Source organism: Arvicanthis niloticus, chromosome 11 (genome assembly GCF_011762505.2).
Source record: "Arvicanthis niloticus isolate mArvNil1 chromosome 11, mArvNil1.pat.X, whole genome shotgun sequence".
Taxonomy (NCBI): domain Eukaryota; kingdom Metazoa; phylum Chordata; class Mammalia; order Rodentia; family Muridae; genus Arvicanthis; species Arvicanthis niloticus.
The window spans coordinates 17856878-17873658 of NC_047668.1; the positions used below are offsets into that span (position 1 = coordinate 17856878).

At 41.5% G+C, this 16781-nt stretch overlaps 1 protein-coding gene across 2 annotated transcripts in view; it reads left to right on the plus strand.

Moving 5' to 3' along the window:
* Window positions 1–514: 514 nt before the first annotated feature.
* Prkd1 (protein kinase D1) overlaps window positions 515–16781 on the plus strand; it is a 269305-nt gene continuing 253038 nt past the window's right edge. For both annotated transcript variants that reach the window (XM_034514444.2, XM_034514445.2), the window contains exon 1: window positions 515–949. In XM_034514444.2, coding sequence (XP_034370335.1) covers window positions 692–949 — 258 coding nt within the window. In that variant the 5' untranslated portion in view covers window positions 515–691. The remainder of the gene's footprint in view (window positions 950–16781) is intronic.

Here is a 16781-nt window from a genome sequence, read left to right on the forward strand (position 1 = left end):
AGCAAGAACCCTATTCAGACCTTGCTCTTGCCTGCTCTTAAGAAGGCGGTGGGTGGAGCAGGTGGGGTTGATGGAAAGGGTACAGACTCTCCGCTATTACTAGAGAGACAACGTCAGCTGACTGGCCGCCTACCCTTTAACAAACTCGAGGGCTCCCCGAGGGAGACCCCCGTTAACTGGGCTCTGCCTGGCTGGCGTTCCCCGGTCCACTCTTGTGGGATCGCTTGGAAAGGTTGGCCAGGACTGCCCTGAATGGGCGGGTCCGCGGTGCCTGTGTCCGCCGAGTGGGCTGGGGCGGCTGCTGCGAGCGGGGGGCGGCTCCCCGCCGGCCTCCCGTTCCCCTTGTCGGCTCCGCGGCGCCGCCCTCGCCCCGCCCCGCCCTGCCGGCGCCGGCCGCGCGGACCCGCCGCGGTCCCCGGAGCGGAGCGCGCGGTGGAGGCTGTAGCTGGGCGCCTCCCCCGCACTGCCGCGCGCCCGCCTGCTCGCTCGCCGGCCCGCCCGCTCGCCCGCCCGTTCGCCCGCCGGCCCCGGTTCCGCTCGGCCATCTTCGCCGCTCCCGCCCTCGCCAGCCCCGGCCGCGCGCCCTGTCCCCGCGCGCGTACTTTCCCGGAAAGTTTGGTGGTTCTTCTCGGGCGCCGCAGGCAGCGACGCCGCGCCCCACGTCCGCCAAACTTTGGGGCTCACTCACGCGATGAGCGCCCCTCCGCTGCTGCGGCCGCCCAGCCCGCTGCTGCCCGCCGCGGCCGCCGTGGCAGCCGCCGCCGCCGCGCTGGTCCCAGGCTCTGGGCCCGCGCCCTTCCCGGCGCCTGGGGCCGCCCCGGCCGGGGGCATCTCGTTCCATTTGCAGATCGGCCTGAGTCGCGAGCCGGTGCTGCTCCTGCAGGACTCCGCTGGCGACTACAGCCTGGCACACGTCCGGGAGATGGCTTGCTCTATCGTGGACCAGAAGGTAAGGTGCCCCGGGTCCGCCAACTTTGCAGCCGGCCTCGCCCGCGCCGTACAGCCTGGCTGTGGCCGGACTGCATGCTCTCACCCCAGGCACTGCTCTGCCTGCCTCGCAGTCTTCCCAGGACTGACCTCCAGCTTCCTTGCTGGCACGCCATCCCTCTCACCTCCTTTACCTCCCTTCCTCCGATGACAGTTCAAGGAATCTTGCACTTTTCTCCTCGCGCTCCGGCATATTCTTGAGGTTTCCTAGCTGTCCTGACTCTTTTTCCCTGGACCAGCGCCTACCTGGTGCCAGATCCGCTTTCCAGCGCCAGAGTTCCCTTGGGACAGCCCAGCGCTTTTTCAGCACCGCTCCCTTGCACTACATCCTCTTTCAGCTCTAATTGATGCTGAGGAGTTCCGGGTGTGACCTGGACGCCAGGAATTTCTCACCTGTCAATAGTGCTTTTAAGAAAGGGTGATTGATTAAGCCAGCTGTGAAAACAACTGAGCGGTTGGTATCACTACCCAAGTCCTTCCTGGATTTAGTACCACCTCTGTGTGAGCTTAGAAACATTTTCCAACAATAAAACCTGAAATTTACAGCAATTTTGGCTTAAATTTCCGTGCACTGATCTTGGGAGACTGGAGTAGTGAGAGTAGAGGGTCTGTGGTTCCAAGAACATCCAGTGCTGGCTTTGCTTTTAAATTTGAGGCTATGGGACTCTGGATAGCGGTCGGTCATCAAAGACTGGTTGGAGTAAGGCCCATAAAGCTGGGCTAGGCCACCCATCTTTGTTTCCAGTGCACTTTTGAAGTTAGGTTATCTCCACAGCCATCCAGAAGGATGCTTCATGGAAGGGGGAAGGGCCCTTAGTGCGCTCCTTCACAGTATGGACAGCAAGGTTCTGAGGGAAGAGAGAGAGAGAGAGAGAGAGAGAGAGAGAGAGAGAGAGAGAGAGAGAGAGAGAGAGAGAGAGAGAGAGAGAGAGAGAGAGAGAGAGAGAGGATTTAGCTAAGGGTGCTGACTTTCAACTCTGGAAGGCTGACTGGCTACTTCTCACCTTTTAATGAACAGTCAAGAGTGGATTTTCTTAAACTGTTTGGAACAAAGTGTCCTACACTTTTTGAGTGGGGTAAATAGTTGTGCTGAGCACAGAGGTCTAGGGAATTGGTCCTGGGAAGCCCTCACTAATCCAGGAAGTGAAAATTCTAGAGGCCAGAGTCAAGTAACAATGAGTGCCTGGAAGTTTTGTTAATTAAAGGGAGTGATACTTTTCGTTATGTAATTGAACTTTTTTGTAGCTCCCTTGACGTACTGAATCCAGTCCTCCCTCTTCCTGGAGAGGGTGAATATGCAAGCATTCTAGGCTCTGGCTGCCTCACTGTATAGCCTTCACATATTTCTGTTATGATATGGATTAGTTAATTATAAAGCACTACCACACAGGCATATATAACACATGTAATGAAACTATTCACAAAGCCCACTGGATTCCATCACAACAATTTAACAGGATGTTCTAAAGAAGATGGTATAGTGTTGGAATATCCCAAATGGGCTAGGTTAATACAGACAAACTTTGTTTTGATCTGCTTAAACTCTGTTTCTGTCTGTCTCTCTGTCTGTCTCTCTCTCTGTCTGTCTCTGTCTCTCTCTCTCTCTCTCTGTCTCTGACTCTGTCTCTCTGTGTGTGTCCGCACGAGTGTGTGTCTGTCTGTCTTTGAAGTTTTGAATGGGGGATGATTCAAGAAGTTTGGATTGAGGTTTGGATACAGAGTGAATTTCAGTTGACTCAGGGGACTGCTGCCTGGGGAGTGTTATCAGTACCCAGAGAAGTATAAGCAAGAGGACATACATACTGGAACAGCCTCAGTAGGAGATGCAGGGAAGGTTCACTTACGAATAAAGTCTTGAGATGATTAGAAGCTTACATTGTAAAAACCTCAGTAATCTTCTCAGAAGAGATAACCATGCTGGGCGTATCTGAGATACACATTAGCACTGTGAAGGTGTTTAAGAATGGCAAAAATGTAATGGCAGAAGGCAAACTGGAGTGCAGTCAAGTGCTGTTTAGACCTGAGCCAAGACCTGGGGAGAGCAGGAGGAATGCTGGGGAGAGAAGGGCACCAGCCCCACTGGCCCTTTCTAAGGGGATCCTTTCTTTATCCTGTTTAGTTTGTAGCTTTTCATCAAAAGAAAAGTTTGAAGAGTTTTCCTGGGATAGCCATACCTTTTTTATGGGTATGGCAAGGGGAAAAATGTGATATATATTATATATATATTATATATATATTATATATATATATATATATATATATCTAAAAGTAAAATATACTAAGCCATGGGTCTAGACAGTGTGCCTCTTCAGGTATTCTATCATCGATCTAGATATCAATAACCCATTATCTGTATCCGCCATCATCATCATCTACCGTCTCTCCAGCTATCTGTATCAATCAGGTAACTATCAATCACTTATCTGTTATCTACCTACCTTTGCGTCATTTGTCATCTATGTTATCTTCTGTATCTATTTTGGGATATGTTATTTGCCCAGACAGAATTCTTTTGCTGTGACAACAGGAGTGGGTAGCTTGCAAGTATGGATGTAAGGGAGTGGGAAGGGGCTTTGGTACCACCTTGTCTCATGCTTTCTCTTATGCTTCACGAACACATGAACTGTGAGGAAGAATGATGAGAGAGAATGAGAACCTTCAACAGAAGGTTCTTTAGATTTTCACAGTCCTTCCTATTTATTGCTTCAGTATTAGGGGGCTTTTTATCTTGTCTGTGCTCAAGAGCCCTTGAAGGCTAACATGGACGCTTAATTCGTTGGAAGTATTCACTGACAACTCAGTTGATTTCACTAGTATTATTCATGAGATTTTCTCTGTGGGATGGGCATCTGAGGTGGACAGGGCTAAATAGGAGAGCTGCTGTGTTTGCTTTGAAACTTTGTTTGAAGTTACTGACCTGTAGAACTTAACAATGTACTTTTCCCTCAATTTGTAAGTTTAGAAAATAGCAGATATCTGTTCATACTTGATAAAACTAGATGGTAATTCAGCAGAGATACTTTTAAGGTATTACATGCTAACCATTTGGTGAGTTATAAGTTAGTAATAATTTTTTAACCTGAGAGTTTAGCAATCTGAGATGATCTCTTTCTTTGCAATAACATAAGATGTTATTGACTCTGTCCTTTTGGGAGACTGAGCTAAGGGCTAACTTACAATGTTAATTTATTCAGTGTTTTTACTTCACATGTGTATAGCATTGGAGTTTGGTTATATATGAAGATGTGTTCTTTAATCAGGATGCGTGACTTCTAGTTTTACTTTGAAATCCTTTAACTTTCTTCCATCACAGGAGTTTTGAATACATAGGATGAGAAGGCATTATGTGAAGCAATGAGCAACATGTCAGAGGATGATGCAGTTTGGATCTGTAGCAGGTTACATACCTAGGTTGGCACTCGTGCACACAGAGGTGTACAGGAGCACTTGAAACACAGAGGGCATCGAGTGAGTGACGTGTGATATAGTTATCCAACTTCCTATCTATTTGAGTTTTATCCTACTAAAAAGACAACCAGGGCTTCCTCTCGAGCACCCTTACTTTGAGCAACAGCATCTGTGAGAAGCCTGACCTAAACTTTACTCTCAACACTGAAATTAGAGAATGAGCCTGTAAGTGGGACATAGGCACCAGAGTAACAAGGCTGGTGCCTTGGCCTTCTAGTTGCATTAAGGGTGCTTGTCATTGTTTTTGTTTCTTAATTGTATATTGTTTTCGTAACAGTTGCTATGTTCCCTTTAACCCTTAGAGTTAATTTTAGCCACTCTTCTCTTACACAGATTGAGAGAGCTGAGAGGAATTAGCTAGCGGTGTGCAGTGAACAAAACCCTTTTAAACTAATGATACTCTTTGGTGGATCATTTTATTCAAGTTGTAATTTTGGACTTAATATATACCATTAATTTCTGAATTGATGATAAAAATGTAGACTTTGACGTTTTACTGGAGGATTGTTAAATAATGTAAGAGAATGGATTTCAAATTTAAACTCATTTTCAAGCTTGGTTTCATAATTGGATGTCATTGGGGGTTATGTAGTATATTGGGACATAAATACCCTTTACAAGTTATATATCCTTTATACAAATTTCTTGTGATCAGAAGCGTTTGGGACTTTTGATTCTTCTGGATTAGACCTATTTTTGAACACAATTAATTCATATTTTATTAATACTGTTGGTATTTCATGAAATCATCCTGACTGGTTGGTAGTGGTTCATAGGGACAGGTGTGGAATTGTCCTCTTGGGACATCATGCTGGTGCTCAGAAAAGTTTCAGCTAGAAGATTTTGGTTTAGGGATTCTCAGCCCATGTGCATACCAATGTATGTAATAATGGTTGACAAAATAAAGTTTGGACTCTTCCTTAACAGTTACAGCGTTATTTTGATAAGACCAGTGTCTTGGATAGACTTGCTGTGACCAAAAGCAGCTTGGATAGAAAAGGTTTGTTTCAGCTTACGTGTCCACGTCACAAATCATCATTGAAGAAAGTAAGGATGAGAACTCAAACAGGGCAGGCACCTGGAGGCAGGAGCTGATGCAGAGGCCATAAGAAGAATGCTGCTTACTGGCTTGTTCCTCCTGGTTTTCTCAGCACGTTTTCTTACAGAGCCCAGGGTCACCTTCCCAGGGGTGGTAGCACACACAATAGTCCGAGCCCAAGAAAATGCATTGAGGCTTGCCTATAGCCCTATCTTATGGAAGCATTTTTCTCAATTGAAAGTCCTTCTTCCTAAATGACTCAAGCTTGTGGCAAGTTGACATAAAACTGAGTAAAACTGGACAGCAAACTGCCATTAGCTATGGAATTTCAGAGGAAGTATTAAACTGGTGTCATTTTCTAATCTTATCTATGAAGCCACCACCAGTATGCACACTACACGAATCTTCTAATAGTCTATGTTAATTCATGTACTGCCCAATTCTTCCCACTACAAGTCTGTAAGGCTTGCTGTTGTTCACATTAGAATTTCAAAGAACCTTTGTCCTGTGAAGTCTCTGACAGTTTACACCTGAGAGAGAAGGTTGGCACATCTCTGTATTACTATTACAGAGATACAAAGCAGAGTGGCTGCTTTGTGTTTTAAGATACTTTATCATTAAATCAATGAATATAGTGAAATCATAGGTCTCAAAGTCCATATTATAAAGTATGGAAACAATATTTCAGTACCTAGAAGCTGTACCTAGACAGCCAGCTCTTCATATATATGCTCTAAAAAGCCGGTGTTGGTACAATATAAAATAAACAGGAGTTGATGGTCTTTCGACTGCTAATGATAGGATGTACAGGATGGCTTGAAGACGATTGGCTCAGTTGTAGACAAAATACTTCTCATCTATACAAATATGGGAACATTTTCCTAGAAATTTTTCTGATATTAGCAAGCAAGTCTTTTTGTATCATTAAAACCTAGTAATGAAATGACCACTTGAAGTTACTTGACAACAGAAAACCCCACATCATGCTCTTTCTTATCTTACTGGTCTCACATAAAAACAAATAACTAAGTGTACACTGAATTATGTGCAACATGCATAATTGTAGAATATCATGTAATGTGAATAAATAGAAAGGTTAAAAAGGATGTAAATCCATTACTGGTTCAGAAACAATTAAACCTGTCCAGATTTATAGTTTCCTGTTTAGAAGTTTCTCCTAAAGTTTCAAAAGGTTTTATTTGGTTGAACCTAGACAGTTGATACAGCAGCTTAACAGTGTTGGCAAATACACAGCTTAGATTTTAAAATATGCAATCATTTGGGAATTTGTTCAACTTATTTTGGTGAAAAAGAGAAAAAAAAAAAGTACCCATTCCTGGTACATTGGCATCTGTTCTGAGTAAAGCACTGACTGATGAGGAATTTGTTGAATTTACTGCTCGTATTTAGGCACAATTTCAAGAATTTCCAAGTGTTTCTTGCCTTACTTGTCAGCGGCCACTTTTTCATGTGTATCATAAAATGGTTGAAAAGAATGAGTGTGATGATGAAGACGTTAGTGAAAGAAAGTGAATGCGCTTGACAAATTACATTTCTGATGACGCAAAGCCCTGCAGACAGGTATTTTCGTGTTCACCGAATAGTAGGTGAGACTTTTCCTGACTTATTTTGGAAAAAAATGAAGTTTTATATATATGTACACATACATACACACATACATACACATACATATATATACATATATACACACATACACACATATACACACATATACACATATATAAATACACATACACATACACATATATATATATATATATATATATATATATATATATATATATCCCTCACTGGTTCCATTAATTGGAAGAACAGTGACCATATGAATATTAAATCTTGAGACCACTCTCTATAAATTGGCTAAGTTTTAGAAGCTATGCTTTGTGCTTCCCACAATTATAGTCAACTCAGTCATTCTGGATTTCTGATGGGGTTGAAAACTTATAGCTATTTACTTTGAGAGAAAAGATCTGAGTGTATGGTCATCAGCTGACATTCATCCTAAAGCCAAGGAAAAAGCCAGGTTCAGAACTAAGTGTTTTAGTTAGGAGAGATGACAGAGGTTCTGGTTAGTCAACAAAAGGATGGACTGGGTATTAGGACTATCTTGTACCTCACTGGTACAAATAGGCATAATTATGCTCTAATTGTATTTTGAGAGAAAAGTTTCCTTTTAACAGGAAGGGTGATGTGTAGGAGGAGCTAAGGTGGGAGGAGTACTGAGAGGAAGAAAAGGAGTAAGAAGAGGAGAAGAAGAAGGAGAGGAGAAGCTAGGTGATGAAAGAGAGATAGAGGGGGGAGACAGGGAAGCAGATGTTCATGTATCTCCACCAGTCAAAGATAGTTGATATATCTAGGTTGGGTAGTGGGTTACACCTCTGATTGAACAATACCAAACTTATAAAGCCTATGATTAACATTTCTTAAAAAAATGTATAAATGCAAAAAGGAAAAGGGGGCATGGGATAGGGGTTTTCTAAGGGGGGGGGAATGGGGAAACGGGATGGTATCTGAAGTGTAAATGAAAGATCTAATAAAAAAAAAAATCTTGAGACCACTGAAGCTTGCTTCAGTATACAACTAGCTTAAAATTTATTTTGATCATTTTTCCCAAATCCACAGTTGCTGAGTTTAAAAGGTTAATAAGATTGCTAATTTGGATGGTGTAAACATTTTACTGTAATCTTGAAGTTCTTCAGTTTCTTTGTTTGGTCCCACATGAATTCCACTTAGCAGTTGGCATCCATATAGGCTTTGCGAGACAGTATTGGCATTGCTTTTCACGATGCCCTCAGACAGTCAGAGCTGGGGAGGGGCAGGTGGGAAACAGGTATAAAGGGCAGTTAAAAAGATAGAAATAAACTGTGCCCATTAAATATCAAAGACATGAGAAATGAAACACTGAGGACTTGCCATTTCCTCATTCACCAAGTATTGTAGTCTCTGAGCAGGTGATGACCAAGACCTGGGATTCAGTGATATTTTAAGACATAAGACATTTATAGCTTTGTGTGTGTGTGTGTGTGTGTGTGTGTGTGTGTGTGTGTGTGTGTGTAGTGAGTGCTGATGCATGCCAGCCATGATGTGTGCCTAGAGATCATAGTACAATCTTGATTGTCCATCTTCAAGAGTCTTACGGTTCTTTGTTATTCACCATTATGCACATCAGGCAAGCTGCCCATGAGCTTCTGGGAATTCTCCATAGGATCCCTGGGATTATAGCTGTACACTACCACTTCTTGCTTTCTGTAGGTTCAGCGAGTCTGAGCTCTGCTCCCTGTGGTTGTACACAAACACTCTGTCCACTGAGCCATCCTCCCTGTCCAAACCTTTAATGGCTTCTTAAGTAAACTGCATGTGATGGTCACTTTTGCCATCATTTTTTTCCGACGAACATTTGATGCTTTGATAGATTTCAGTTTGCAACACCTTCCTAAGCTGAGTTCCTGAAGTAGAGGTGATTCTACAAGATTTTCCTCCTCACCCAACTTTTTTGTTTTGATCTATTCATGTATTATGAAATGATTGAATTAAGCTAACTAGCATGTCTATGAGCTCACATGGTTAACGTTTGGATGATAAGAACATTTACTGTCAATCCTCAGCAATCTTTATGTGCACCGTAATTGAGAATTATCGGCAGGTTCACTGTACCTTAGATCATGATTTACTCCTCCCGATCGGTGGACACTTGTTCTTGTTGATTGCTTTCTACTCATTCCCTCAGTCCTTGCCACCACTACTATTCTACCTTGGCTTCTATGAGTTCAAGGTTTTCTAAGTCAGCATGCAAATGTGGTGATGCAGCTTTTGTTTTCCTGCACCTAACTCTTTTCACTTAGCTCTAATCCTCCAGGTTCATGCATATCATTGCAAGTTGTATGATGTCATTATAAGAATGAAAGGTATTCCCTGCCTCCCATCTCCCTCCCTCCCTCCCTCCCTCCCTCCCTTCCTGTGTGTGAGAGACATTTTCTTGTTTTACATTTTTAAATCATTCAGCAGTCAATGGACCCAGATTGATCCTTTTTTTGTTTGTTTGTTTGTTTTTTGTTACTAAGACCACAATAAATAAGAGAGTGCAGATCACTCTCTGACATACTGGTTCTATTTCCTTTTTATATATACCTGGGATGGTGGTTTCATTTTTACTTCTTTATGAATCTTTATACAGTTTTCATAGTTGCTTTACTGATTTATGTCCCAGTAACAGTGCATATAGGAGCCTCCCTGCGTTCACATTCCTACCAACACTTGTTTAGCTTGTCTTTTTGATAGTAGTTATTCCAAGCAGGTCTGAGGTGATACAGAGTTTATAATTCCCTGATAATTAGATAGTAAACTTATTTTTTCATGTTCTCTTTTGCCTGTGCTTTAATTTTTAAAGGTTTTTGTTGCTGTTGTTGCCAAACTGTGAGTTCCTTCTGTGTTTGGGTATTAACTCTTCTTTAGTGTCTAGTTCTACCTCATTGGAATGAGCCACCAGATACTTATCTCTTTTTAAAGTTGTAGCTCCTTGTAATCTGGAGCACTTTTGTACTTAACTTCAGTTCTGTGTTCTTGGTGTCACTGATAACCCATTAGATACTTATCTCTTTTTATTAGTATATTGAGCCATACAATCCAGTTCAATGTTTACTTATTCCTTGGATCTATTGTTTAGTGTTTGTGTTAAAAATGTAGGTAGGAGTTGCTTGCTGTTGCAGTCGTAATACACAAGACCAGGCCATCCAAATCCCATGGATGTGCAGCCATTTCTGTTTGTCTTGTCTTTTTGTAGTTGTTACTTAGCTTTTAGCTTTTCCTTTTGTGCTTTAGGCTTCCAGTGCATAAAATAGGGCACAATCCCCCAAAGGCTACTAGCACTTGAAAAGTATGAATGAGGTGTGTCTGTAAGGCCTCTGATGCTTGCTGTGAACTGAGTCAAGCAATATATTATAAAAATTCTTTTAAAATCTCATTGTTTAAGTGTAAGTAGTACTCCAGTAGAGTATTGATTATGACCATGGCCTGGTTTACGGCACTTTATATATATATATATATATATATATATATATATATATATACACACATATATATATATATATATATATATATATATATATATATATATATTTGGCCTGTTGGTGTAAAGCTCCTGTTGTGTTTTGTTATTTCTCTGGAGGGAATGTGGCAATGTATGCCATACTTGGACAGTGGAAACTTATTTCAGGAAAAAATATCATAGAAATAATAGGTGATCAAAACTCAAGTTTAAGGAAAAACTTTTTAATAAGCATCTGGGTATATTTCTGTCCTTTTCCCCCATAAGTATACAGTTGGTACAGCAGTAATGTGCCTTCCAGTTAGAAATCACTCGGCATACTTAGATTAATATTGAAGAAGCTCTTTAGTATAACACATGCAGGCTTTAGCTAATGCCCAAAGAGCAGCCTGATGAGAATAGAAGCTTTGCCTACCTATAAACACCTAAGGCTTTTGTATTTCATACACAGTCATAGTTAAATCTCTTCTTACTCTGAACAATTTCAAGTGATACAGAAGACTGCAAATTTGGCCACTTGGGCACATGGGAAATTCACATAGCAAAGATTGCCAGAATTATTTCCTAAGTTTACCAATGTTAGTCTTTTCAAAGAGTTGTTACCCAGGTTCTTCCTGTCTACTTGGCCAATTTATGTTTTCCTTGGTAAGAGTGCAGGGGATATAACGATAGACCCTGACTTAAGGGTGGCTGTGGTTTTGTACTGCTCCCTTGAGCTATGTTCTTTGACATAGGGATGGATGTAATGGCAAGTTGTTTGTCTCCTTTTATTATGGGTAGACTATTTACAGGTCAATCTTTGTGAATAAACATTAGCAGAAACCTTCTTAGCCACCCCAAAGTTCAATGAAGACCAGAATTCTCTTTCTTTGCTGTTTTTAACAAGTCTGCTCACAACAGTGCTTGTCTTCCTGCTATATTGGAGGTCATGTTCCTCTAGCCAAGTTCTACTTTGTGTAATTTAATATTTCCTTGAGCTAGACTTTTGGTTAATTTATTGTTTTTTTTTTTTTCTTCCTCACTTCTAATTGTTATTCCACCCTTCCAAACGCCCAACACTAGGTAGGAGAGAAAGAAGTTTAGAGGATAAAGGGCACTGATCTTGTTAAACTACTTCCTGCTGATTAGGGGTGTTGGATTCCTTGGGGTAAGAATATCTTATTTCTTCTACCCTTCTACCCTTTGTGCAAGACTACTTGACAAACTTTAACAACAGTAACCAGCCATCCAATCAGCTCCTTCTATTGGGGCTCTAACATTTAGATATCCTCTGAATAGTCCCCAGAATTCCAGATGTAAACTATCTTCAGCTGGCAAAATCATGCCCCCACCAGAGCAGGGACAAATCATAGTCAGCTGCTGTGGGAAATCTGAAACAGCCCCATATTTCACACCTGGGATAAAAACAAAAGCACATTCACCTAACATTTTTGTGTTTTTAAAGAAAACAGAATTCTCACTGTATTTCCTAAGCAAGTTTCTTGGCAAATCCTTTATCACATCAGTTTTACTCCTTCAAATTTCTCCTGCGTTCTTGAGACATGAGCGAGACATGGTGGTGTACAAACCTGTAGTCTCAGCACAACATTCAGGAGGTGGAGACTGGAGGATCAGAATTTCAAACTCATTTTCAGCTGCATATAGGTTCCATATTCTGTCTGTGTGTGAAAAAACAGATCAGGAGCAACAATAGATTAGAATGTAATCTACTCTGAATGCAATCAAAGCCATGTCTGAGGTGTTGTTAAAAAAAAAAAACAAAGCCTATTCGTACATCAAATAAATAACCAGTTTGTTCAAGATAAAATTTACATATCATTAAATTAGTTTGCTTTTTTCTATATTTTTAAATTATTCAAGTTGATCTTGATGTAATATGTTTTCAAAATATTTACTTTTTATGTGTATAAGTGCATGCCTCAGTGTATGCATATGTAGTACGAATATACAGGGGTCCACAGAGATCAGAAGAAAATCCTTTGGAAAATACTGAGAGTTGTAAGCCTCTAGGTGGATACTGGGAACCAAACCTGGGTCCTCTTCAAAAACACCAAGTGCTTTCAAGCATTGAGTCATTGCTAAAGCCTATAGTATTTTTTATTTGGCTTAAAATTTATTCAATCGCTTTTGTGTTGGTATACATTTCAGACTTACTCATGAATTAAAATATTTTCAATTAAACATTTAAAAAAGTTTCATCCATTAAACTATCAGTTTTGGATATACCAAAAGTTAAGGCCTTTTTCTAAGTAACGTAATCAGTCATATTAATGGTATAAAAGTGGGGCTGAATTTGAACTCTTTGTCTCAAATGGATGATCAAAACCAGAAAGACAAGTTCTATTTCTAATATGAGTTAAGTTCTGGAGATTTTAACTGGTTGAACTAGGTAATCTACCACAGCTTAAATGTTTATTGAAGAAAAATGTTTCTCAATGTCTTTTATCAATTAAATGTACCCCCTTCTTTAAGTTATACCCATTATTGGCAATGGTAGACTGGAAGAAGTTAAGAGCATTGCTCTTGGGGAGGACCCATGCTTAGTTACCAGTATCCCCATTGGGGAGCTTAATATTGCCTGTAACTACAACTCTAGAGACGATTTGACATATTTGGCCCCTGAGAGCACCCACACTTAGGTGAACCATCCTCTTCCCCCAAACAATGAAAGATAGAGTAAGTATTTTGCCTGGAGACATGGCTCAGAGTTTAAGAGCACTTCCTACTCTTTCAGAGGATCCAAGATTGCTCTAAAGTACCCACATCAAATTGCTTATAATTACCTGTTCTCCAGGTCTAGGGAAATTCTTCTTGCTTTTTGGGTACACATAGGACAAGGACATGCCTTCCCACAGACAAACACGTATATAGGTATAGAAGCCCTTCTGTTATAATAAGGACTGGCCTGGGCTGGGGGGGGGGGGATGCCTACTGGTTCAGTGATGGCACAAACATCATGGGAGTAGCCACCTTCTTGAGTGGAGGCAAGATTTGGAAAAGAAGACCTTGTGAAGTGCTCAGCCCCAGAGGTGGCACACACCCTGCTGAAGGCTCGGACATTCCTTCGGAAGAGTGGGTGGGAAAGCTGTAAGAGCCCACAATGGTGGATGACTGCAAGGAGACATCATCTTCTGGATACAGCAGAGCAGCTGCAAATATGAATTTATTTCAGTTTCGACAGCATACACCAGGCCTGTGCAAACCCAAGCCAGACCAAATTCAGTAAAGAGAGAGGAGCTGGGCACTGAAGTTCATCCCATGCCTTGTAGTGGTTGGCAATTGTTAACATCTAGGAGAGGGAAAGACCGTGGACCACTGTCCAGGAAAAGAGCACATACCCAAGACTACTTGTGAAGCAAATTGACTTTGAGGGTTTTAAAAAAATAAGAATATATGAATATGAGTTTGTAGGGGAAGGGTAGGAGGTGACAAAGACTAAAACAAACAAACAAATAAACAAACAAAAAAACCAAACACAAACAAAGCAAAAGGTAAAACAAAACAAAAGTCTTAGACTTGAGTTTATGAGTCCTGGAGGGTAGTACCAGAATTTCTTATATTTACTAAAACTGACTGCATCCTTCTCAAAGCTATAGGATGTTATAACCATGCTTGAGAGAGGCAGCCTATCATGGTTCTGAACATTTGGCATAAGAGGCTTGGAGGAACTTGGAGAGGCTTAAGTGACTTCTTTGCTGTCAAAAGCCAATTATTGGAGTGGGATAGGAGATTCCTCAGTTTACCATTAGGAGAGACCTGTCTCTTCTTACCAGTTTCCATAAATTCTGAGATACAAAGGTGACTTTGGTGCTTAGCCGCCTAGAGAAGATTCTTCAGCATCCCATGTTGTTAGCTCAGCCAACAACAAAGAGTTCTAATGATCAAGAGATGGTTTAATCGACTTAAAACTTTCACATCGTGGGACCAGATGTGAAGATCACTTGACCATGAACAGTGGTTGAAGTGAAACCATGGCCAATCGTAGGAGTAAGCTGGTGTGCTTCAGGCTCTAAGAAATTTTAGTGTGTGTGTATAAGTCTGAGCAGGTCCTCATGCACATGTGTGTGCACACCAGAAGGCACCCTCTGGGGTCATACCTCAGGCACTGTCCATCTTGGCTTTGTTTTACATTTGTTTGTTTTTTTTTCTCTCTCTCCTCTCCATCCCCCTCCTTGTGTGTGTGCTATCAGTCATGTGCCTGTGTGTGTTGTTTTTGTTGTTGTTGTTGGTGGTGGAGTATGTGGTCATGCATACCCTATCATTTTTCTGGAGGTCAGAGGACAATTTTGAGGAGTTGGTTCTCTTTTTACATGCTGTGAGTTCTGAAGGTGAAACTGGCTGTCAGGCTTGGCATCAAGTACCTTTACCTACAGATTCTCTTTGCTGGCCCATGCTTTGGCATTTGAGACCAGATCTCTCCATGGGACTCAGATTTCTTGACTAGGCTAACCTGGCTTTCCAATAAACTCTAGGGATCTGCCTGTCTCCATCTCCCCAGTACTGGGATCGAAAGCATAGTCTACAGTATCTGACTTTTTAATGTTAGACTTTTGAATGATAAGAACTGTTGTTCTCATCAATTAAGATTTGATAACTTTTATTGAGTGTTGGGTAACAGGCCTGAGCTCATTGCCCTTAGCAAGGTATGGCTCTTAGAGGGATTTTGATAGCAGTGGCACTGGAGGGCAGAGGAATGAAGTGCCTGCAAAGACTCAACTCTTCTGCAGATTTTGTCACTAGGATTGGCACCATGAAGTAATGGAGGAGCAGCGAACAGGGGAGGTCTAGGAAGTGTTGCTTTGTAATTTGCTGAGTGTCCCCTGTGTGAGCTCTGAGCAACCATGATGGCTGCCTGGGAGGGATGGAGGAAGAGCTTGTCTCTAGAGCATTGGGTCATAGTTGCTAATGTTCCAGGGCTGCCTCTGGAAAATTCCATGGAGTGGCAGAGAACCTTGAGCTGCCGGTTTCTCTCATGGTATAATGGTCAGCATAGGAGAACCTCCAGGAATAAAACCTATGTTTTGTATGTGCCAGGCCAGAGCTCAGCTTCTTGATATTTGTCATTTCCCGTTCTCAGAGCAGACCTCTGTTCTGGTTATTTATCTCCATTTTACCAAAAGGCCAGAGAGGCTAAAGCATTGACCCAAAGTTGCACAGCTACTTGGCTCTTTCTGAACAACAAGACTCACTTGCTGGAATAACATGGCTTTGGAAGGGGTTATGGAATTAATTACCAGGTGGTGTGTGTGTGTGTGTGTGCGTGCGCGCACTAATTTTTCTATAACATTGGTTGAAGTTGACTTAAAAAGTACTTTAGCTTTAATAGTGTGGCATGAGCATGTATGTTAGTTTCCATTATTTTTAGTCCAGGAAGCCTCTCTCATTTGGAATTCACATCCAAGTTAATGGTTACCTGGAATCATAGTGACTTTGAAGGCAAACCCTACAAGATTTCTGAGTGGAAAACACCTCCATCCCACACCTTCCGTGTTAGGAGCATTAGAAATAGACTCTGTTTGGGGTGTTAGTGTTTTAAATGGTTGCCTGGTTTATAGATCCTTTTCAACTCTGAGATGTCCTGCGATTTATTGTACCTATAGTTGTCAAGAGTGTATTTGTTTTGTTTGTTTTGGTTTTGGGCAACTCATATACATATATACATGTATACATGCATACATGCATACATACATACATGCAATAGAACTGATTTGGAGTTTGTTGTCATTTCAAGATGACAATCACATCAAGAAAACAAATTTGCAGGATTGTTAATCTTCATCCTTCTTTAAAATGTCAGATAGTTATCGATCTGATGACACATTGTATGTGATAATTAAGTTGTTGGATCAGAACTCTTCCTTCCAGTGATCCAGGAGTGTTCTTGAGTACGATTAGAGTCAGGCTGTATACGTCTTATTGTGGTTCAAGGCTAATGAAAGGGAAGCCTCTGGGCTGCCAGTGTAAATCAGTGGAACAAATCATTCTTGAATGGTGCACTGATTCTGAACGGATTTTAAGAAAATCATGGAGGGTCCTTAAGGAAAGTGCCTCTAGAAGGTGTATTGCAGTTCCCCTTCTGCTAAGGGTGATGCTGTGCAAGTGTCTATTCTGTGATGCATTTATATTTGCTAGATTGCTTTTGTCAATGGTGAGTGAACACCGCCTCCATAAACTTATTTTGGATAGTGCATGATCAGTCACAAGCCAATAGGAAACTTCCTT